Source organism: Anabas testudineus, chromosome 11, assembly GCF_900324465.2.
Source record: "Anabas testudineus chromosome 11, fAnaTes1.2, whole genome shotgun sequence".
Taxonomy (NCBI): domain Eukaryota; kingdom Metazoa; phylum Chordata; class Actinopteri; order Anabantiformes; family Anabantidae; genus Anabas; species Anabas testudineus.
In genome coordinates this window covers 19,744,593-19,770,436 of record NC_046620.1, presented here as the reverse complement: position 1 = coordinate 19,770,436, position 25,844 = coordinate 19,744,593, and the positions used below count along the sequence as shown (strand labels likewise).

Here is a 25,844-nt window from a genome sequence, read left to right as displayed (position 1 = left end):
CACCTAGAGCACCAAACCTGTGTCCATTAGCCTTTGAGGAAGACTACGATATGCCTGCAGAAGGAGAGAGAAAGAGACACAATCTACAAACATAAAGTGCTTCTCTGCACTTTGCATCTGACTCATAATGAATCACATGACAAAATGCACCTGCATCTTGTTTGAAAGAACAATAGTGAACAATTGATAAGTTCAAACATATGCGTGTAGAATTTGTACTTCAAGGCTTTGTTGGAACTGTTGGGTAAGAACAGCACTTAGCAGTTACAGTACATCTTCTCTACTGCTATGATGATTAGTAGTCTGAGCCTCTGACTTTCTGACACTTATACCCTCTTACAAGTCAACTGTAATTGTGACACTTAGACAATATACTGTAGGGACGTTCATTATATTTACTAACCCAAATTCATCAGAAATGCACACAAGACTGCTTGCATTTGTGATTTGTGCTTGCAAAGCAGGTTGAGGACAACCCATCAGCTGGCTCACTCTGTGTCTGGACACAATGGGTAAATGACACAATCCAACAACAGCATAAGTTACAGCGCTTTGAATGCATACAAAGTAGCTGGCAGTAACTAAGCTCTGAGTGAATGTTTGCCCTTCTGAAGAACAAGACAGTGGCTCTTAGTACAGCATTTAAATAACCCAGACAGCTAGTACAGTATGTGTTACTGTAACTTTTACAGTGAACTTCAAACATGACTGTTTTTCCCTCTCCTCTTGTCTGGTGGTTTGGAAAACACTGCATATACACAGTCTACTGGTCTCACTATATCAACTCAGGAATTAGGACCATCTGCATTATGAGTACAATGTAATAATGCACATATTGGAAACAAGTGGTCAAAAACTGTGCTCAACTTAAACACTTTTTACACTGATCCATTTATCCCCTTTCTGGCACTAAACCACTTTCCTCTATGCCTACTACTACTCCCGGGGAAAGTCCTGACATAGACAACATATATTTACAGTATTTGTAAATCATAAATTTAATGAAACAGAAAGAGAGAAAGAAAAAATGGAGCAACATTTTCTATGGGAAACTAGATTTCTTTATTAGAATAAGCAACTAAACTAGGAGTGACAGCCCAGCCAAATTCTACTGTAGTGGTTCATATAAAGTATATTTATGACCATCAAGCATCGCACCTCATAAATAATTTCCCAAATTATGGCACTAGTCATCAGTGTGTTAGTGGCCTATCTCACTAGTCTCCTTCACTCAGTTTGTGTAGACAGCCTGTTCTAGGCAGATTTAGACATGTGCTATATTCCTTCCATTTCTTGATGATGGATTTCACTGAACTTTGGGGGATGTTCAGTGGAGATTTTCTTGTATCCATCCCCTGACTTATGCTGGGAGTGTTCTTTTGTCTTCATGTTGTAATGGTAGCCAGGAATACTGAATAACCAGTGACTGGACCTTTCAGACACAAGTGTCTTTATACTGTAATCACTTGAGATGCATTCACTGCACTCAGGTGATCCCCATTTCACTAATTGTGGGACAATTATCACCAAATATGTGGACCTCTGTTGGATTTGGTCATTCATTTTAAAGGGGGTGAACATGCAAACTGCTAGTTACAACAAATTAAAGCTAGTTAAAGTTATGTTACTGCTGGATAAGGCCGCTATTGAGACAATAATCGGGAAGATGTCTTCTATTTTGCACAGTGTATAGCAAATCCTGTCCTCATGAGTGAATCACTATAAATGAACACAATCAACATTACCACTGTAGGGGACTCATAAATTAGAAATTAAACTGTTGAATGTTACTTTGCTCAAGGCCAGTGAGTGTTTCAGAGTGTGACAAGCAGTGTAATCAAATCTTTTATTTCTGCAGTTTTTTATGTTGTAAAGAGAAAATCCACCCTGGAGCTGAATTTACACTGTGCTATTCCAGTAGTTTTAGACAGCTGAGTCACTGTACCCACACACACAATGTCTCCTTATGCTGAGAATAATGGCATCAAGACTTAACTTGATAACATCATGTGACAGTTTTGGTGTCAGTTTGTTGACAATTATTTAATTGACTCAGAAGAAAGTTCTTCAGACACAGGGCAACAGAGAAATTGTTTCATGAAGGTCACAATACTGAAACATCACATTTCACTTTTGTTCGCTTTTCTGCTTTTCATTGAAAGGGTGTTTTCTTTTTTGGTCTGGTTTGTCCCATTGTCTACTGAGGAGTTACATGATTTGTCTGTTGATGATGTAAACACTATAAAGTTTGTCTATCTGCTGTTTAGCAGACAGCAACAGCAACTTAATAATCACAAATTACCAAATTGGATCCAAATTGGATCAAAACAACAGGCAGCTTCAGACTGTTATTTTTACACTAAAGGGAGCACTATCAGACATATTGCTGGAAACATTTTCTTTCTTCTCTCCTGCCTACACGCTGCCAAATCACTTGTGAATAAAACAATGTACATAATGATGGGAGTGTAGACCTTCATAAAAAGGAAAAATATAGTGGCAAATTCAGTAGCTCAGAGATTGGATTCATCATTAATTGCACACCATGCCCAAAAGAATCTGACAGGCAGTTCTGAAATCTCTAAATATGTGCACCGGTAGCTGCCAACTGATGACTTATGGGCTGATGCGAGGCGCTGTTATGGATGATGACTACTTCAAATAGGAACTTCCATGAAAATCATGAGTTTTGTTATTATGTTTACTGCAGGAACCTGGCTTCTGGCCTTAACCCTAAAGCTGCTTTCACACATGCACTGACATCCTGACCTAGTCTGGACTTCACCTGGGTGAGCTGCGTGTAAGAATTCAAACGTTTGAGTTACTTAGCTTGGAGATTACCCGGCCTTTATCCTGCGGGGCCACTAGTACAAAGTCTGTGTAATTTCCGTCTGAGCCCAGGAGTGAACGCAGCAGATAATACAGAGAACTAGCCAGCACAACACAACACAAGTATAGTGATATAGACCAGGCTTTCTGTCGCTGGATTGTGCTTCTATTCTTCAGGAAACTGGAGTTATATACATAAAGCATAATTTCTAATCATGTGACTTGCTCTACTGATGCACTGAAAAACAAAACACAATGGATATGTGCTGTGTACTTTTTGGGTCACCTTGTTCCTCAATCAAAGTGAGATCTTGTCTGCTAGACTTTCTCCTGCTGTGTAAAACATGTGTGAACACACAACTAACAGCGTAGTCTGGAGTGTATATGTACAAACATTCAAAGCTTCTGATTTGAAAAGGCCCAAAGGCCTAGTCTACAGTATTGAAAGTGAGGCCTGTTACATCTAGTGTAGAATTTCAGAATCTAGAAAAAGAATTTCTCATTTAGACTCAGTAAATGCACGTTGGTTTTAATCATGACATCATTATAATCAAGGCTTTGTAACATACTTTGACAAAGCATTGTGTGTGTGTGTGTGTGTGTGTGTGTGTGTGTGTGTGTGTGTATGGCTGCAGAATGAGGTAAATTGGTACTATTGTTAAATTTATTTGATTTATTAGTATAATGCACCATGGTAAAAAGGTTGAAGGTAAAAATTTGATTCTTTAAATTAAGACTTAAGGTCACATCCAGTTTTCAAAAAGTTTCCAAAAGCAGCCTGGAAAAAGTCCTGTATAGTTTGTATTATATAGACTACTGTCAGCACAGACAAGGAATAAGAGGAATATGCTATTATCATATGTGGCACAATTACACACCCACACAGACAAACACTATGACATCACTTCACAGTTTCAGAGTGGCAAGTAATTCACCATATGCTATACCATCTGTCAGTGCAGGCAAACAAATCTCCTACTGGCCAGAGGGCCTCCAGATGTAAGATACAGATGTCCTGTATCACGGATCTGACTTACTGCAACAAACAAACTATTCAGTACACGAAACACTGACTAAATCTGCTGACATGAAAGACTTCCAAGGACACTTACATATCTAAGGAAACCATGATCAACTATCTTTTGCTAGAAAGGCTCAGCTCAGGATAATTTCTCTGAAATAGTGCAGCTCTACCTTACATGTGGCAAATACAAGGATATGATGTTCCAACAGATGCCAAGCTTGCTGTTGATCTGGCAGCCCTGGGCATGCTGTCGCTCCTCCTCCAGCTGTTTGGGGTTAGTGAAGCGAGCTGTCTCTTGGTCCGGCTGTGGCAGACTCTCGAAGTCAAATTTGTCAACCTGGATGGCCATCCTACAAAAAGAAAATGGGAGATGCCCTTACAGTTATATATTTCTGCTTATATAATTTCTCACAGGCCAACAACAGATTCCACAGCTCTGACTCTGGGAAAGACAGTTATGTAACTGTCATCTGTAACTTTAAATAAGATGACTTTGGTTTTTAAGGCTTAAAATGTATCAAGTTGAAATTCCTTGCTGATATTCTGACTCGACATTAAAAGAGCTTTGGGGATTTTCAAAGGTTAGGAAAAAAAAAACAATCAATTCACAAATCACATTTATCAATCAGTTGTTTTTTTAAAAATGTATTAACTGCAGAATAGATGAGCTACCAGCTCATATATATAGTAATAACTAAAATGAAAAGAAAAAATGTAATTGAAGTAGAACCTGAAGTAGAAAAAGTAGAATCTGAAAACGTCACATGACTATAATTATACATTACTTCACATAGACAACCAGTGTAAAGTAGGTAACAACAAAAGCCATGCCACATGTCAGCACTAATCAGTCACAAGTGCTGTTTCTGTCTATTTACTATGTACAGTACACATATCATTCATCATTCACAGATTTACAATTGATGGGGGGGATTCCATATAGATTTAATTAAATTTTTAGATTTAATTTAAGAGATGCAATTTAATGGATTTTTCCCCCATCACCATTTTAAATGATGGTTAACTGCAACAAATGACAAAGAAGTTTTAAAAGGTAAGAACATGTCACCAAACCGGATGACTGGACAGAAAGTACACTATACACCACTTTCTACTACAGTTATCCTTAATAATAGGAAGATAAACTTAATAATAACAAGAGGTTCAAGTCAATATTTAAAAACAAACTTTACCCTATTTCTACCTTAGCCTTTGATGACAATCAATGCAGACTGTTTTGTGTTGTATGGCAAGTGAGAAATTATTTATCTAGTCTGAACAAACACCCTTAGGTCTAAGCTGCCCCCTCTACTCGGACGGTGTTTCTACCTTATTTATTAACAAGAGCCAGAGTGTTCATTGCCTAAGGTTATATCAAGTGCCATATCCAGTGTGTAGGTGTAACAAACTAAGTTGAGACTGCACCTGTGCTCATTAAAACCACCTCAAAGCTCACCTCTAATTACTCCCACAGCATTCAAGTCATTCATTCAAAGACAAAATATCAATTGGAAATATTCTCTCTCTGACTGCACAAATCTTTGTTGAGGAGAAAGCGATTGTGTGATGCAGCACACAGTCTAACAACTGCTCTGCTTCAGTAAAATACCAAAAGACCTATTTGAAAGTTCTTTGAATTTATTTATTTTTTCCTGACATTCAGGAGCAGTAAAACATGCTTTGAAAACAACACATACAATATGTTTAGTGAAAAATAGCATATACAGAGCTCCATTAATATTTACTAAGTATTGTTATACACATAGAAATGACAAGAACTTAGGACATATGAATGGAACAGGACACAATCGATTTTATTTCTGGCATTGGCCATTTTAAAACAAAAAAAATCAATCTCCTTGAAGCTCCCATCCGCTGAAGCAGATGTTCATGTGGCAGATGGATTTGAATAATCACAGACCTGTTAGCCAAGTCAGCCTACAGTCATTGTTCAAATATGGCTGTGCCTCAATTTTCTAACAGAACATTGGTGATTAAATATCACTGTGATATCTGGAAGTTAAGTCATGGTACTGTAACTGGACTTCCTTCTTGTTAGGTCAAAAAGTTTTACTACTTATCTAAGTATCTTTGTTAGTCTGAGGAAAGTTGGTTAGAGACCACAAATGTATCCTCCAGGTTGGTTACACTTTACACCTGACCTGAATAGGCTAACTAGCTGACACAATGAAAGTGGACAATGTGAAAATATGCAATAGGCACACCTCTACCCCCTAAATCGGGCTGTTAGGTGTGGCCAACCTGGTGGATGGGTGAATTAGGCCTAGTTTTTTTCTGGGGATGGATGAAAGGACAGCATGATAAATAGAAGGCAGGTTATGTCTAAGGCCTCCACCTTTGTTTATGGAGAAGGTATTTATTTGCATGTGCAATAAATAAAATACTAAATATTTGTACATACAATACATAAGAATAAAAAATAAAGTCCAGTTGCTATGACTCAGCTTCCACATAGCTTTACCTGGATGTTTGAGAATCCACACCGACATATACATCACTGTGATAGCAGGAAACAGCAGCATGAGAACTAAGTGAAAGTGTCAAAGCCTATACTGAAGGTTTCTATGGAGGCAGTTCAATGCACTTTAACACACACAGTTGTATCCATTAGAATCAGGCTGACAAAACATAGCATAGCATAGCTTTGTTAACTGAGACACAGAAAAGCAGCTTCAGTATAGACCCAGAATTTGTCAATTGCTGATTGTCACGGCCTGTCCTCCACAGCTACCTTTTCTCAACCTTAGTTTTGGTTTTGCACAAGCTTGTGGAGTCTAGGCCCACTCCAGTGTATGACGTTATTGAAGCAAAAGTGGGCATAACAAATACAAAAAAATTCTCAAATACAAAAACACTTTTACACAGAATATAGTTTATTTCTACTGGCCTAAGAACTTTAAACATCTAAAAAAATACACCCCACAAGAGCTGGTGGAGATAAAACAGTACCAAAAGAAAGACATACAACTATGTTGTTTTTCTGCTTGTTGAATTCTTCCATGAATAAAAAATGTTTTATAGTATAGGGCGAAAGAAAAGCATATTGCAATTCTTCAGCTTACTTAAAAACATAGATATGTATAAAACCTGCACAGTAAAGCCTGAGCCTAATGCCGTAGAACCTTCTGGTGAGACAGATATTGTCAAAATCAACTTGACACAGGGCAAGAAAAACAAACAAAAACTCCAACTTCCAGTCCACTTTTTCATGCCTTTAGTACTCCTATCATTGCATTCTTACAGAAATGACACAATGTAACTTTGAGGTAGGCAGCTAAGTGCAAATTACCAGGACATCCACCTCCACAGGAGGCCAGCTTGCCATAAGAGGTTCTTATAAAAGCAGGCTCTCAGTCAGTCACTCCCCGTTTTCGAGCCTTGACAAATCACAGCTTTGACAGGAACCATGCTGACCAAGGAAAATGACTTCACAGTGAATACAGTAAAGAGCTGAGGGTGCATGTGCTTAGCTTCTTATTCTGTTTGATAGATAAAACATATTGGATCCATGTATTGATCTGTAGTTTCTGGACTCAAGTCAGAGGCCGGGGAGTCATTTACACAGAGAGTCAGATGGACAGGTTGGCTGCACAAAAAGCTTAGGTTTTGTGGTGTTATCCTAATAGGAATCATAATTGATGTTTGAAATTACAAATTACCACATGACTGGAGGTAACATGAACGTTGTATCAAACTGGCAAAACACACATCCTATTATCCTATTACAATATAACAGTTGAGTTAAGGCAGAAAGTCTGTGACAGTTTCCCCTGTCTTAGAGGTCTGTTCAATCCCTGTGTTACTTTGAATTTTATAATAGCTAAATTGCAGGTGACCTGTTACCTTACCTGTCTAACCGTACATAGAGTAATAGAGAATTATTAATTAATTTACACCATGAGGGAAAGAAAATCTCTTGATGAGTCCTGACATGCACCCATATCAAAGTGATTTAGAGCAAAAAAAGGCAATTCAATTATCAAGTCAGAGCCTTTAAAACAAAGCAGAACACAAATTAAATAACAATTAAGGCTTCAAAACAAAGGCGAAAGGAAAGCTCCTGCTCTTGCTGTGCCACACTAAAATACATCCACCTTTGAAGATTAGTGGCACTGGGCTTATATGACCAACTGAAGTCCCATCTTCAAATGGGTGGCGCTTTTCATTTAGTCGACTTCAAAAGCACACATTACATGCCAAGTCTAAAAATACCATATTACAACAATGCAAATGGGAGCTAAATGGAAGACGCAGCCTGGCAAGGCCTGTAACTGGCTTTCTTTGGACAGGTAATTACTAAAAGCCAGATGGGCACATTTAAATTGACACTTCAAATAGGAAGTATTGTTTAAGGATTTTTTTAAGGGATAAATCCAAACAAAAGCACAGCAGCAGACTCTAACACTGACTCCATGTAGAAATAGATTAGGCGTTTGAGTAATCGACCTTTACACTTTCCTGCTGCAGACGAACATCAGCCCTAAGTGCAAATATTGGATCTATAAATGAAGAGGCTAACAAAGGCTAGTATCCTAGTCAAATCAGTACAGTGCTAATAAAGGGTTAACATATGTTGTTTTAATAATTGTGCTTATTGCACACCACATGGAAGGTGCCTACATTGAGATTATTGTAGGTTTTCAGTGTTCTGAATAACTAAGAGCTTCATGACTCTGGGGATGACAGTTAAGCGCTATCTCAAACTTCCTAATTACGTTTATGTTCAAATAACTTATCATATTAGCATGGTTTTCTTGTAACAAGACCTGAAAAGAAAGTTTAACCACTTTCCTCAATAAAAACTTAAATGAAAACCTAATTTAAAAACAACATAACCGTGTAATGGTTATGTTGTTTTCAAATTAGTCCCCAGAAACTACTGCAAGTCAAGTCTAGCAAAGCAATGTAAATAAGTGTTTTGCAATATAAGCTACAAGTGAGCCCAGAGTTATGCAACACAGACCACATTCAAACCTCAAGAACCCCTTGAAGAGCTTTTTACTGAGGTAGGGGGGCATCAACAAGCCAAGCTCTCCGAGCATCTCCCTTTTCCATTGATTCTATTGTGGAGTCTTTCAAGGATTAGGCCATATCTAGAGACTAATCTAGCCTATTACAAGGCTTTTAATAACAACCTGTGTGCTGAGCTGAGGCCAGCTGGAACATCTCTAGGCCTCTTTCCCAGACCATTTCACCTCCCTGCCTTCCTCAAGCCCCTCACTGATAACAGTCTGCTTGGCCTTTATTTTCTTGGCTGAAAAAAAGGCAGCAAGGGTAGATGTGAGATTGGATGAATGAGTGGAATGATTTCTGTGTGTTCAAAAGGGTTAGCTGTGAATCCATTGGCGTTACATTTTAGAGAAACATGCAAAGATGAAAGCTAGGTCTGCTGAAATGTGTCCATGCATAAAGATAAAGCGGTCTATTTTCTTGTCAGCATGTATGAGTCAGCAGGGATTTGTAGTGGACAAGTGGCTTTTTTGTTTTAAGTTTGTTTTCGTTTAGTTTTTTTCTTTTGTAGCTTGCATGCATTTGGTATTTTGATGACTAACAATGAACTTGACTCTTAGTGAGAGTAGAGGCAAAGCAGAGGTGTTTTACAGATAACTGTGTTGCTTGGAGCATTTTAAAAGCATATACAAGTAGCATGAGGCACAATCAGGTTCTGTGCAATTTTCAGGGCTGTAACAATGGATGTTCCTACCTAAAGATTACCATATGTAATATTTTGGGCAAAGAAGAAATGAGATTAAGCTCATTGTAGACCTGCCACAGTGGTTGGAATAACAAATAATAGTAATACACAATTACCTAGTTTTGTGTAAAATCATTAGTACTTCATTTAAAATATGTTTTAGATAGTATAGTACTAAAGAACTGCTGTCTAGAGTGAGGTACAGAGATGGAGCATAGTAGTCCAGTCTGACAGTCCCCCTTTTCATATACTAAAATCCTTGTTTAAGAATCATTGTGGTTTTGCATCATTGTAAAAAGGTCACAAGTAATCGAGCTGTCGATCAAAATGTATACTACTTTTTAATAGTATTTGCATTTGGTCACAATTAGAATATTATTTTTTTCCCTTAATGTAGATATCAGGGAGCGGCTTACAGATATTCCATGAGACAACTTGTATCCTTGTGCATAATAATCACAAGCAAATTGTAATTGCCTTAATATGGTGAAAAAATCTATTTAAACTGGGATGACAAGATAGCATTTTTAGAGAGCTAGCAAACATGAGGATTTGCCAAAAAAGTATCTTCCACATTCCTATTCACCTTTTCTAAAGTTAAGCCTGCATTGCGTGCAATTTAAAACATACGCGTGTGCACACACATGCACACTGAAACTTATTCACACAGGGCTAAATTAGCCAGCCTAGCTCATCTGACATCCATGTCTTTGAATTTTAAGAGTAGAGCAGATTGTTGGATGAAATCAAGACACACATGCTGTGCTAACAAACTGTTGTTTGAACAGTACACAGTAGAAACCTTTCAACCCTTGGAAGATGTACAATAAACTAAGTCTGGACTCGAAGGAACAACAGAACAAATGGGTAGGTAAGCTACAGTTATGTATGTTGGATTGTAGCAGAGGAGAGTTTCAAAATGTCTTTCCATTTCATTTCTTTGAAAAAACATCTAAAGTGCAACCAGACCTGTACCACTTAATATCACAGTGTCCACTGGGTGTGACTTCTGACACTACATAGCTAATTACCTCCATCCTGCCATGAGCTGTGGCAGTGAAGCCTTTTTTAATGGCAGTAATAACACTGGCTTAGGATGAGCCGGTCACATGGAAATGACCCCCTTCCTAATTAAATGCTGTGTTGCCTCAGACCAAAAGTACATGATAATCACATCGAAGGCATATGGGGTCGCTTTCATGTGACCACTGCACAGTCTCGACTCATTTCAAAAGTGATATCTATAAACTCAACAGTGAACCTGCATTGTCACAGCTACTGCTACAGAGAATACAGGTATTTGATGTATTTGTGGGAGGTGTTTTACTGTAGTCTTTTTTTTTTTTTAAACTACCTGTGTAGGTTTTCTCTAGTGTGTGACTAGAACCTTGCAGTGAACATTGTGTACAATTATGCCTTTCACAGGCTGCAACAGAACAACAAAACATTTTCAAATTCCACTTTATCAGAGCCCCTTTACATCTTTTTTTTAACAGCCAGTGATTGTGTTATGTCACTAGGGAGAAGCTGAGAGCGAAGAACGTACTGAGAGAGAGTGTGTGTGTGTATGTTTTCACAAAGAGGGTTATTTTTAGCTCACGTGCAAGAGCTTAAGGGCGCAGATCCATAGAGGCTTGTGCAGAGGCAGGCGTGAGCAACAGTCTATTTTTAGACTGCGGCTGACTCTGTGTAACCCTTTATTTGCAGCGGCTGCAGAGGCACTGGTGCTCCATCATCTACGTCTCGCTTAATCTGATGAGCTGCAGTAAAAATAAATCCTTAGAGCCATTTACTGTATGCGAATAGGAACCAAAGAATGCTTCTGTGCAGACAATGCTCTAATGTGCTGCCATTAAAATTGGGGCTTTATATACTATTACTAGGGTTGACAAAAAGAGCTATTTTTATCTCTGTTGCAGAAACCCAGAAGCTTTTTTGGGGCATTTTGCAATTATTAGACAACACAGTATAGAGAGACAGGGCATGGGGAGACAGATATGCGAATGTGTTGGAATTAAACCAAGAGCTCTGCAGTTTGTAAATTACTTTATATGTAACTGTAAATGAATCAAATGATGCAATGGCAGCATTGGTCTTAACCATAACACTAAGAGTGATAATGTTACAGGTGACTGTAGGGTGAATGCACAGTACATGTACTAGTGGACATTTTTGCCATGGAGGAGGAAAAGGCTGTTTGGATATGCAGGCTGTGGAAAAAATATGTACTTATATATGGTAATATTCACTTGAGGCTGGGACTGTTGAAGATGGGATAACTGACTGCAGATGCATTATGTGGTCTACTGCCATAAAAAATAGCACAAGAAGGGGAAAGGTGGTCACCATGGAAACAAGCTTTGTTTGAAAAGCTCAAGCAATAAGGCGTGTCTGCTCTTCTGCGCACCGATCCGGCACAGCCAAAAGGCATGGCCAATGGAGAGGAGACATAGCGAAACTGCTGTACTGAGCACTGAGTCCCTGCTCTACTGCAGGGGGTAATACAGAGCTGTCTCTGCAATGGCAATGGTAGATGCCACTGGCAACTAGTTAGTGCCTGGGGGTTGATGCTGTGATATAAACCTCCAAAGGCCTGTTTAAATCCCCTGGGAGACACAGCTGTGGTGTTGATGCAGAGAGGGGGTTGTGATCAAGTCAATGCTGCTGGCAAAGAAAAGGAGACTGCGTTCCAGAAACAATATCATAGTTAGTGTAGATAAATTCCAGACTGTGAACCTAGGAAATACTAACACAAGTCTGCAGTTGTTTTGTTTTTTTCAATATTAATTTTTAATTATATTAGCACATGAAAACACTCTAAACTATTCTATTTTAAAGGCAGCAGGTGGATAGCTTAAATTCTGGCCAAATAAAAATACAATTATCTGCATTATAACAAGAGGTTATCAAGACGAAAATTTGTAATTGAACTTTTGGCCTGATGGACTGATGTTATTTTTATCATATTTTATTGTGGTGTGTTATATTCTATTTCAAATTACTTATTACTTTTTTATTTTTATTTGAAATGTTTTAACCTTGAAAGCAGTTTTTTTACTTTTAAACTTTGGGTTTATTAACTATTTATTGAGAAAGATCAATGAATGTTGCTGAAAGCTCCATATAAAGTTGGGACTGTCTCTAAAGTCATATACAAATTAAAATCCTTGTTTTGTCCATTTGCCAGAACCAATATTGATCTTTTTCAGTGTTTTCACTTACCAACTTAACGGCATTTTGTAAAATATCAACAAGCAACAATTCCCGCAAATAGACTGCAAGTGAAGCTTTTTCGTTATTCTGTTTTAATGCCAATAGAGGTCATTCAAAAGTGATTATCCTTTCTTATATAAAATGTGAAAACTTAAGGGAAAAGTATTCCCACTAATTATATTTATACAGCTGACAGCTCGAGATGAGGGCTTTAGGGTCTCTGCTCTTCAATTCTGATAATTAGATAACTGTTCAAACACTTGCATCAAACCCAGAATCATCCAGGAAATGACTTGACTAACTTGCAGCCAAACCCATGTAATTACAACGTTTAGGAACTTGTTTAATGTAAATTACTTTTCATTGTGACATCTTGAACATTTTCCCTAAATTTCAATTTATATTAAAAAGCAGAATGTTTAATTTTCTTGATCTTAACATAATTTGCTCGTTAGATCAAAGAGTCAGTTGTAGAAAGGTCAGGGCTATCTAAGGGGACACCAGATCACTTATTTTTCCTCAAAAGCAAGACTAAAATGGGAGCAATGCTAATGATCTTCATTTACATGCTGTTTATGCAGAGTAGTGACCATTAGAGCCTGGTCATTTTACTCAGCTGAAGGTGGTTAGAAAACAGCCACCAAAGAATAATTGTAGGGTGAATTAGTCATTTAGCAAAAAAAGAATTCTGACTTGAATGGTGAAGCATACTGATGAGTAAATGTAGGTTTAACAGAACCTATTAATAACATCAGTCTAGGCCAAGGAGCTGTCCACTGCGCTAATGTTGAAACATGCTACACTTTCCAACAAAATCAAAACAGGAGTCAGAAGTCTTCTTCTTTAGGAGTAAATCTATTTTAATCATGGAAGTCATAGGTTAGATTCTCTTGTTCCCCACAAAAGGACACAAAAAACAGCTAAATGGGAATTTCATTAGTTTTGCAGGAATCTTATCATAAACTAAAGTTTTGGACAAAGTGAAGTCTTCATCTGATGATAATGCCAAAGGCAATGTCAAGAAATTATCAGAGTTATCATAACTAATCCTGGGGCAATTAAAACAAGAGAAACTTCGCTGAAATCCACAAATGTCAACCTCATAGTGGCATTGTACAAAGGAAGATCAAAGAAAGAAAGACAATTTGATGAAAGAAAAGGATCAAATTCAAAGGGATTATTCTCCTATGGACCATGGATGTCGCTGCAAAATTCCATGACAAGTTAATCAATAGTGGCTGCCATTTTCATTCTGAACTTCAGTCAGTCAGTCAGAGCTGGATTTAAAATATTATAGCTGTAATTTCTGTCCTCTAATAATGTCTAGATCCTTTATGTATCTAGATTATTTGCTTAAGCTATAGTTGACATTCTGAACTTGACTAGCACTTCAAATATACACTGTTATACAAGTTATACTACTATATTGTATGATGTTTAGCATGTTTTTATGTCTTGATCATTTACCTAATTTACCCGTTTAGTTCTGGGAACCAAAGGCCCCACCTATAGTTTGATTTCTAATATTGGTTAATATTATAAAACATTGATAAAGTATTCAATAAAGTAGTATAAAGTATTGTTTTACATTAATTTGTGATGTGCCTGACCATCTGCAATCAATCTGCGAAGATCTAAAACGTACACATTGTCCACATATCTTCAGTAGATAAAGCAATAAAATAGTATAAAGTATTGTCTTACATTATCTGGAAATCTGCAAGACCTAAAACATACAAGTTGTCTGCATGTCTACACCTCTCTGTTCTGCTCTGTTCAAAGCAAACATGGAAAAACTAAAGTCTGAGCATCACTGTTTGGTGTCATGGCGGTCTTTGAGAACCTTGTCGAGCTCCCAAACATCAAAGTGACCATTCACATTCTGAGATGCTTCACTTCAGTCGCCATTAAAGCACACCATCAAGGGGATAAAGACCTTGTAAAAGACATGTCTGTGAATGATATGAAAAGATGAAAGCAGCACTCTAACCTTGCTCTCCCTCCCCTCTCCATGTGTCACCTTCACATGGGCAGAGTACACAGTCCACAGACTAAACTTACTACTCAAACACAACTAGTAAGTGCTTTGTTTTTCAGTAGCAGGATTTAATACATGGAAGTTATCTCTTGTCGCTATCTAAAACCTCTCATTGGATTGTACCAGAAGATGGAAACAGCCTCCTTTCATACACCAACTCTCTGGCTGAAGTTGCTGTATTTCCCTCTATGCCTGAAGGCCTTTTCCCCTCTTTCTATTTGCGCAGCCATGAAAAAAGCTCAGTGGAAACAATTAAAAATCATTTGTTGTAGCAGGAAAGTGTGGATGATAGACGGAGTCATTTTTGCTCCTGTCGGATTGAAGACTTAGTTTCATCAGTCCTGGATGAAGACTGCAGAAAACATCTTGCTCCTGACACCTCATTCATCACAGAACAAGAAAGAAATATAAAATGAAGGGGACATCTGATGTTGAGAGAGGATGAGCTGGAGAGACAAGTACAATATGGTTCAGCAGACGGAGCTGTGCGACTCTGTGGCCCTGTTCCTCTCTGTATGCAAAATCCTACCCCACTTTCAATAATGTGTGCGTGTGTTGAGCGCAAGTCAAAGAAAATGATCAGCATGCTGCCAAAGCTGGCGCTGGAGGCGAGTGAGGCTTCATCCACTACTCTCAACAAGTAACTGCAGACATTTTGTATGTTGTAAAAAGATCAATATTCAGAATCTGAGTTAATCTTCTGATAGTGAATTTACTGAATGTGTCTGTCAGGCTTCAACAGATTTCTCTCCACAAGGATGGACAAGCTGATTGGTGGATTCAACACAACAGCTGTGTCTACAGGGAATGTCAGTCAAAGAGAGAAAAAGACATGGAAGTCTATATATACATCAGCAGTTGTTGCCAGACTTGACATACTGTGCCTCAGAGGTGCACAGTGTCATATTGTATCAGTTTCTAGACAAGCAGCATTTTTTTTCATCAATTACAGAGCAGGCGCTTTATACATTCTGACCTCTTCTTAAATTCCCACTGTACAGTTTAGATAACATTGACTTTAGGACTGTGTTAATGAGAAATCAGTAAAGTGAGCCTTGGAAGCCTTTAATTTTATTAATTACTTTAGTTAGTGTCAAAGGTAACAGTAATCATAGACACAAAGCTGCATTTAAGTGCTGTAATTCTCCTTAGTATCTTTTCACCACAAGCTCCAGATTGTATTTCGTCAAAGGATCATTTTATGTTTAGTTTTTTAAATAATTACAATGGTGTATTACATATAAGCTCGTCTTTATATAACTTTCTATAGTACTTACAGTCTGGCAGAGACCTAGTGCTTGTGTTTCACACCTAGGACAGTGGGTGGTAAATGGAAATCCAGCATGGGACTTGAGATGAAAATCTCTGTAAAGACGCTCCTTAAAAAGGCCAAACAGCAGCACTGTTGTGCTTTTCAGAAGACAGGTATTTATTTATTTATTATTTAGTATGATTTGTTATTTAAAGAGACACTCGCATTAAACGCAAAAAATACTCCACATTCATAAATTGAAGAAGCACAGTACAAAATGAGCATGGTGAAAATAGGAGTGTGGTGTACTTAGCCAGCAGTCATTAAGCTGTGATTCCACTGTGGGTATGATACCACTCACACTAAATCAAAGCCTGACCTGGCAGTACAGAGTGTACAGCTGGGGAAAAATCTGCTCTCAGTTTAAATGACTGCAAAACAGTATGTTACAGAAACACAGGCAGTGCTGTTGCAGAAGCCTTAAAGCAAAAAAGAAACTTTAAACACTGGGGCTATTAAACTTCTAGATCATACAGCAAGTGATGATCATGACAAACTTTGTTCTTAGTACATGTAGCATCACTACTGCCCATTACTACAAACAGTGACGAGGGTGTGATGATTAACTTTTCTCTTTACTTATTATTCCATGCAATTAAACTACTTGCTACTACTTACTATTAGTTTTTTTTTTTTATTATTATATACAGTTTTGCTCTTACATTTAGCTCCTTGCACCAAGCTAATACATAAAACACAACAGGAAATAAAAGAGCATGTCCAAATACAGAGGCTTTTTTCTGACTCTTTTGTGGACAGTAACAGTTTTCAAATGCTGGCAAGCTTGATCATCTTAACAGCTCATTTCTGCACAGGAAAGATTATTTGGAGTGAGCTGAGGGATGAGCTGTTTGGCTCCATCTGAAAAGATCACTTTCCACCCCCTAATTCCCCCCAGTAATAACATTCCACCCCTGTGGAGAAAGGCATATGAGTCACCAACAGTGTACCTCTACTTGTGGCCAAGGATGCACTGGAGAGACGGCGCTGACAGGAATCATAATTTGCCAATTTCCAGTGAAAAGGCAAGTGAAGAGAGAGAGGCTGAATCTACAGAAACGATGAGTGTGAGATTATGTATGTGCACATGTGGAGGCATCTCTGCATCTCAGGATAAAGTGAAAAGGAGGGACACTTCATTTTTATGTACAAATGCAGGATTTCCCCTTTGGCAAAGAGGAAAACTCCAAAAAGCAATTAGATGTCCAGAGAACATTAAAACCAAACCCACACTTGGTAAATTAGCAGCTCCTATAGGAAGAGTCAGGAAGGTATACTGCAGCTTTTAGGGTCGTGACACAGTGAGCTGACAGTTTGCCATCAATAAGCAGCTGTTGGGCTTGTTTTTGCAGCGTGTCACTGTTGCCACTAGTAGAACCCCATTCTACATTTTTCAGCTGGTTAAATCAATGGTGGACTCAGTAAGAGAGACACTATTATAGGTTGTTCACCTCTGCAAATCATTGCATAGACAAAGACAAAGAAATGTGTTAGAATGGAATAGAAAACAGACAAGCCCTGCGATGGACTGGCGAACTGCCCAGGGTGTACCCTGCCTCTCGCCTGATGACAGCTGGGATAGACTCCAGCACTCCCATGACCCTTGAATGTACAAGCAGTTAAGAAAATAGACGGATACAAAGCAAACGATGTGGACAAGAACGCGCACACTGAAGACTATTCTCAGTTTTCATCATCATCTAATTTGATACAATATTCTAACACAAGAATATTTCTTACAACAACATGGTCCGGATGTGGAATGAAGAAACTGAAACTGTGGTGAGTGAGAGTGGTGTGACGATGGTTGGTTTGCAGTGTTTATCTGCAGATCCAGCTCTTCTACTTTCATTTGAAAGTGGTAAATAAAACCTACTGCCACCCACTGGTGTGGAGAGGTACCTCTTCGCACACAGACACAGAATGTACAGGCTAGTTGGCCATTGGCTGTAAAGCTGTGCTTAAACAACACTTTTATCCCTGACAAAGGCAGCATGAGGCAATGGGGTGTCACAGCCAAAACAATTTCATCAGTCTCCTTCAGAGGCTGTCAGACAAACGTGGCTGGGTGTAAACACAGTTCGCTATCAATTTATAATGCATATTATGATTAGCAGTCTGCTTTTTGAAGGCAGGAATGAATGCTCAATTATCTGAGCAAGAAGTATTATGAAAAGGATTTAAATCATATAATATTTTGCACCGGGATTTGCAGAGAAAAGTCATTTTATGGTGGATCTATTGTGGTTATTATTATACTATTAGTGTTTGCGCACAATAGGCTACCCTCATCCCCAGTATGAACATACAGAGCTTGTGAACTTTCTAGTAACATAGCCATGCTCACATCTGTTGCTGATGAACAATACTGGTATTTATATTGTTAATGGGAACAGCTGACTGTTAATGAATACTTTGTGTTGTGCTGCGATTCACTTATCCACTACACTTACTCTAGAATAGGTTACATTTATTTATGAACACAATATGATATTATAAATATATTATATATTTATATATGATCATATATATAAAATTACATGATTTGCCCATATGACGAAAAGTCAATATTCTGCACTACATATGAAATACATGTAAAAATTCCCAGATGTTGCTTCTGATCCTTAATAAAGAGTAATCATACAAGATTAGCCACACACAAAGAAAGTTGTCTTTTTTTGCTTAAAATAGTACAGACATAACCCACCTCTGGCACTCGCTGGCATGCAGAACCAGGTCTTGGTTGTTCTTGGCACTGACGGTGAGCTCGTGCTCTGTTGGGTTGAAGATGTCAAGCAGCAGATGACACTGGCGAGTACTGTGGAAAGACAAGCATGTAAAAACTGACTATAGGACCAAGAACAGGTCTGTTTACACCAAACCTCCAACCTGAGAATATACAGTAACACAGTGTGTTTTGGTTTTCAGGGCCTCGTAGTGATGTGCAGCCCCGACCACTGTTTGAAATGCACATTTCTTTATGCATTATACACAAAAGCCTGTCGTATAAGGTGTCTCTGTTTTCTTATCTGTCTATCCATATAACCTATGCATAATGGCTTGTTTACGTGTATGGGACTTTATACTTTATGCATGAGGTTACAATTACTTTCTAAAAATACGCAGCCATGCACACAGAATGCAAGAGATCAAGAGGAGACACGGTGTGAAGTACTCATCAATCGTTGTCATAACATCAAAGGTGGAGGTGCTTTCATCAGGCCCACAGGCCTGGCTGGAGCAGGCCGCCTCCACATTACCCTAGGCCTGCTTTTCTTATGCAGATCATAAGAGGGCCAATTTGTGATTTAGATCAAGACCGGAGAGATGACGCTGGATTTTCAAAGAATTAATTTTAACCCACCCCCACTAGTTGTTTTTGTCCCCGGTAAGGATGGATGAAAGGATTGGATAGCTCAAAACAGAACCAGAACACACTGTCCACAGCGGCCGACATGCTGTACATTAATATCTCTGGGGGTGAACAAGACAAATGTGAGAAAACTCTATATATACAGTACATAGTGTTGGATAAAAGGTTGTGAACCTAAAGATGACATTCATGATACTGAAGATATTACAGGGGTTACGAACAGAAGGTGGAAAAATAAATACATTTTCACAAATGGATGTGAAAGTAGATGCAAAGCAGAAGAGTCTCACAAGGCAAAGACACACATTCCATATGCACAATTTGGATAGTTTTATATTTTGGAACATTTCTCAGACTAATCCTTTGGTAAGTCTTTCCTACATAGCTTATAAAATGCAATAGCAAAAGGGACATATAGCATACTCCGAAGCAATTACAATAAGTGGAATTAAACAGGGAAAGCAGGGAACAGATGTAAAAAGTTATCTGATGATAAATGCTGCCCATCTTCCCTCCAGGTCGCATTAAGCTCCCCTCCCAGCAAGTTCTTTGCCTTTTAAATCTCAGGGTTAATGGAAGTTTAACTTGAGCTTGCCCAAGTACCCAATAAACTGCTGGGGCAATTAAAAGAGCAGATTTTTTAAAGCCTATCCATGTTTCTTTAATTGTCTCGTTGTCTTTGTTGGTAGATGTGATTAACGGGTTGAGTGGGGCGAGGTACTGATTTATAGGCCAGGGCGTTCAGCTGAAGTGATCAATCAGACCACCCAGTTAAGAAACACTGGCTCAGTGCTCACGCACTAAGTACCTAAGATAAACTGAAAAGAACAGAGCCAAGGATGTAGAGAGACAATGTGGATTTGTTAGTTTTGATTCATAGAGTTTAGAGTTTGAAAACAACAGCATGAGCCTGAAGAGACACTGAACAATGATGGACAACTTCCTTCAAGAACTGTTGCTGGGCCTGCAGCAGAAAGTCTGTAGACGAAAGCTGAATATTTTGCTTTGAACTAGAGGAGACTGAATCATAACACTGAATCATTTTTGATAAGTATTCTGCTGAGCTACTACGCAGGGCACCAAGATCTAAGCTAAATAAATAATTCAAAACCGCCAATAGGGTTTCAAACTATTTGTCTCCATTTCAGTCTGTGAATTTTTAAATGTCTTTCTAAGAAGGTTACCCCCAGTGTTTCAAAGTGAATGCATATCGAACCTGCTTTTCTCACTCACAATGTACAAAGCAATCCACCAATGAAATATTCACACTTGTGATTTTTTAATTTTAGCAAAGCCGGATTACAAATAACCTTGCTGCATGTACTGCATGCAGTCAATGTGCATGCAGGGCATGTCAGTGAGTACTTTAATACTATAACTACCATGATATGTGAAGTGATAATTCATTTTAAAGAGACAGAAATGATCACAGAACACAACCTTTATTACAGCTGCTTGAATGCCAAAAGGGTAAAAGCAAGTTAATGAATGCCACTGTCTATTTCTGAGAACTCTACCACACTAACAAATGAACCATGAGGTCAGCAGTTCGCTAGTATTGATCTGAAGAGGACTCTTTTGCAGTAGAGTAATTCTTGAAACCTGGCGCCACACATATCTATGCCAAGACCAGGAAAAGCCATCAATACAAAACAAACACAACCGCTACAAAGGGGCCCAGTCAGATCATCTTTGTTGCTTTACAAACAATAAAAAAACATATTGATCGACCAAAGTGGGGTGTGACACTGACTGGACATTAGTTGAGACCGGGGACATTGTTATTGTGGGATAGTGGGCGGTAAAAACTGCACACGCCATGGGAAGATCAATAGAGCTAGACCCACACCTCTGTCAATTCTGCAAATCTGCGATCAATAAGTGCTGATTTTGCAGGCTTACTCTGTCACAAAAGCGTGACATATTCCTTACACACCAAATGTAATGGCCTTAATTGGACTGGCTGGGTTTAGCGTACTGCCCATGATTAGCTATTTTTAGATATGGAGGCCAAGGGACAGTGGCTCCACATTTATGACTGCATTTAAATATGTAGCTGGTGAGTTAAAAATCTGCTAAAAATGTTGGGATGTGCTCACTCACTCACAAGAACAATTTTACCAACTCTACCCAGGGAAATCAGGTTTCTCTAATCCCCTACACAGATTATGGAAACCAGGTTTCCCTTTTACTGTTAAAACAGACAGTTGAGACATCGGCTTACTCGAGAAAGCTGACTAGAACCAGGTTACTTAAGTGCAGGTTAACACGCTGACTGTTGATAACTGTTGTTAACGTTTTTTGTCGAGGCTAATTCTTCGGTAAACAGTGGTTCTAATGAAGAGTGTTATCACTAACATCTGTCAGCTGTACACAGCAGCACACTGGAGATTTTCTTTCATATATGAGCTGCAATGTGTAATAGTTACTCACTAAGCTATAGATTTTACACAAGAAACACAACAGTAAAAACACATCAGAGGATCAGTTCATTTCCCCCAGCAGAGCAATGCAGTTTTCCAGGGCAACACAATGCTGAGTGAATGGGATGTTAAATTGTGCCTGTACAATATAGATCACTGGGTATTTCACACGTTCTGGTTCTCCAGGTCTGTCACCTTGCATATGGCCTAACCCCTAAAGATGATCATCCGCATGCCAAATGAAGATGGCTATTGACCTTTCTCATAAAACATCACAAGAGAAGGTTAAAGTTGATGCTAACGGCACTGTGGAAAAATATATCTTCCTTAGAAAGGACAACTATCTGTCATTTTACTTATACTGTAGATACAGTACACAATATGAGTATGTTTTTATGGATCAGGGACTTTAAACATTTCAACAATAGACGGAGGCAGAAGAGAAGAAACAACGAGATGAGGAGGAAAATTGAGAGAATCTGCAGAATTGTAAGAAATAGTGAAAAAGGGGATTTGAAGAAACCGTAGAATGAGTCTATTTAGAAATGAGAGAGAGTGGTTACCTGTAACGGCATGATGCACTAGCACTGCAAGAAATATCTGATACTTCAAATGTCTGTTTACGTATTCACGTTCATAGCTTTTCCAGGAAGTTATTAATTAAAAGAGGGTTATCTTTAAGACCTTGTATGGTAATTTTGTAGCAGATGGTAGTACTGCAAGCTACTATAAGGTCTGTCAAATATTCTGTCTAGTGTGAGAGATGTTGAGATATTTTAAGAGAAGAAAAGAAGACAAGTATAAAACCAGGAAGAAGCGAATAAAGAGAACTGAGTATCAAAGTGGAGACAAAAAGTAAAAGAAAAAAGTGTAAGTGTTCTTAATCAGCATTTTAAACTAAAAATCATTTTACTTCAATAGAAACTACACATTCAATGTTGTCTTCTGGGGCTGATGACAATTTGTAAATTGAAAAAATTGAAATGAAAAATGTAAAAAGTACAAAGACCAACACTGAGACAAAAAAAAGAAAAAACATCACAGTGCATCAGAGTGGGATAGGTAGCCCCATCCTTTAGAACAGTCCTCAGGTCCAGTGACTTTTTCTTCGTCTGGATCAATTTGATCCTTTATTGACTTGCCAAGCAGCTTAGTTGGAGGAGTAGCAAAGTAAGGGGCATGCCACGGCCATACACTGCAATTTTGGTTCAAAGATAAAGCATATTTTAACAACCAAGAGCCTGGAGCAGATCGACAGAGCAGCCAGAACGTCACACATGAAATTTGTTATTATTGGTGAAGGTACAAACACACAAACGTAAAAAATTGCAAAAATATTTTGATGCATGATTTGTTCAACTTTTTCATTTTCATCACACATTCCCCAACCAGTGAAAATGTAATTGCAGTTTTACTTTAATTGTAGCCTGGGAGACTGAATAGATGAATACTGGAGTCTGTGCATCTGTCTTGCACAACAGCTGGCATGTATGAAAGCCCCTCCCTGCAGCTGATTAACTCGTAATACAGCCATCTGAAGGTGGCCAGTGTGTGTTCAATCCACAGATGCTAATTGGAGTGATGTGCATTGTCAAAGCCTGATTACACACATCAGATCCACCAGTTACCTTGATTAAATCTTATATAAGCAGCACAATGCTGATGCTATATGGCACTGACCGACTGTGACAAAACATAAAAAAAGAGAAAACATTCTGCTCTTTACATCACTCAAATCACCAACTCCATAGTTATCAATTTTCTTGTTCATAAACACATACAGAAGCAACATTTTTAGCTGCAGTAGCTGTTAAACTACCATTTGATTAACAACATAATGATTGCAGAACAACTTCTGTTTGAATAACTGTTTTGGTTCAATTTCACAGCATCATAATATGTGTAATAAAATCAACATTTCGTGCATCATAAACAAGACCAGGATGGTCAGTTTAGGTAAACTGTAAAGGTTGAATTGAAAACACTCGATTATGTGCATCTGCACTACGTACAAGTATCTAAGCTTCCTCTTGGGAGAAGTTGCTCTATGCTGTACATGTCCACTCCATCACAGCACAAGCAGTATATCACGACTGGAAGAGCAGTGTTCTTCAATAAGAAATAAGAGAAGCAAAGTGATTGCTCCTGAGTGTTAAACAGTGTATTACAATGATGAGTACGAAAATAAAGGGAAAATTTCAAAGAAGTGTCCCTCACAATTTTATTCCCTGGATTATGGCTGCAAAGGTTATGTTGTTAGTTAAAGCACATGGCAGCCATTTCAGTTACATCTGCGTGTGCATGTCAGTTTAGGACACGGCTGGACAGCTTACAAACATACTGTAAATGTGGATCATCAACATAAAATTTGATTTAAAAATTGGAAATACGTATTAAAGCCTGTAATGCAAATGTAGCCTTCGTTGAAGGAGGAGAAGGGATGCTTACTTGTTTCTAATTGTACTTATGTATTTTATAGGTACTAGTGTCCTCAGGGCTTGACTAGGTAAAAAAATGTCTCAGGTGGACCACCATCGTGGACTATTTGCATTCATAGGTAGTGTGGGAAAGTACATGATTCACCTGACATGAGAGAATATGTGCTTTTTAGGATCATGATAAAAGATCGTCAGATTGCACATCCCTATGAAAGACTATTTGAGTTAAGGTGTTGAGGGCAGACTGCTTATAGGTCTGGTCCCTCGTCTAATGACATGTTCAACCTGTACCTCTAAGTCAATTGCTGTCGCATTCCTTATGAAAACTCAAAGCTTATTAATCTGTTTAATATTTGTTTGATGTATATATAAAGTAAATGCCAGAAGACGTTTGAAAAATGTCCATCACATTTTTTTATAAACATAACAGCAACATCAACTATTATTGTCACAAAAGACAAAAATATGCAGAAAAGAATCCTCCAAATTACTTAAACAATTAACTTCTTTTGATGTACTAATTAATTCAGCAGCTTATTTCAGTTAAGAAATCAGACAGTACAGTAGCATCAGTCTATATATAGTTGGAATACTACTGTCCATGTACAGTAAAAGGTCGGTGAAAAAGAGGTAAAGACAAAGTTAAAGCAAGAAACGGGACAAAAAGCTGCAGTAGACGGAGAGAGGCAGAGAGAATAAAACCTATGGTTCTACAAGGCTGCATTTTTAAAGAAAAATGATTTTTTAAAGAAAAATGCAGCAGGAGTAGACAAAAGACTCAGAATGAAAGAGATATAGAGGAAGTTAAATGGAGAAGAAGATACAGGAAATGGAAGGTAGGGCAAGATAATGAGACCATGAAAAGAGGGAAAATGGATAAGTAGGAGAATGAGGGAGACAAATACCGAGAGAATGCTTTTTGTTTCCCTGTCTAGTAGTTGTCTACAGTATGACTGTATGTACTGTATTAGGACCCAAGGACTGCACAGCTGTAAATCAGACAATATGAGGAACAAGGAAAATGACTTTTAAAAAATGTACTTTTTAAAGAGAAAAAAAATAGTGAAATCAATGTTCAGCAGAGAGGGAGGGACAGAGAAACACAAACAGGATAAGTTGCTGTTTTATTGAGAAACGTCGTTCAGCCACTTCCACATTTTCTTTTAACTCGCAGCCAAGAAGAAATTCAATAGTACTTATCTCAACAAGTCAAATGTGTTAGAGGGCTTTAATGTTTATTTCTCCAGAGGGGATATGAAAAAGAAAATCACAACTAAAAATGTATGAATATTTGTCTGTGTGCGTACAAAGCATAGGAAGTTGACCACTAGATTTATGAATGTCTACAATTACCTAATATTTAAGTGAGAGCTTTTTGTAAGTCATGTAAACGTCTGATGTTGGAGCCCTGTAGAGATAATCACCAACATCTACACATATACACATCATTATGGCCCATAGCATGCATATATAGAGGA

General features: G+C 38.2%; 1 protein-coding gene across 2 annotated transcripts in view; it reads right to left on the bottom strand.

Moving 5' to 3' along the window:
* Window positions 1-25,844, bottom strand: part of trappc9 (trafficking protein particle complex 9) — a 174,271-nt gene that overhangs the window by 54,021 nt on the left and 94,406 nt on the right. For both annotated transcript variants that reach the window (XM_026347506.1, XM_026347507.1), the window contains 2 exons: window positions 18,840-18,950; window positions 4,050-4,203 (listed from right to left, as the gene is read on the bottom strand). In XM_026347506.1, coding sequence (XP_026203291.1) covers window positions 4,050-4,203; window positions 18,840-18,950 — 265 coding nt within the window. The remainder of the gene's footprint in view (window positions 1-4,049; window positions 4,204-18,839; window positions 18,951-25,844) is intronic.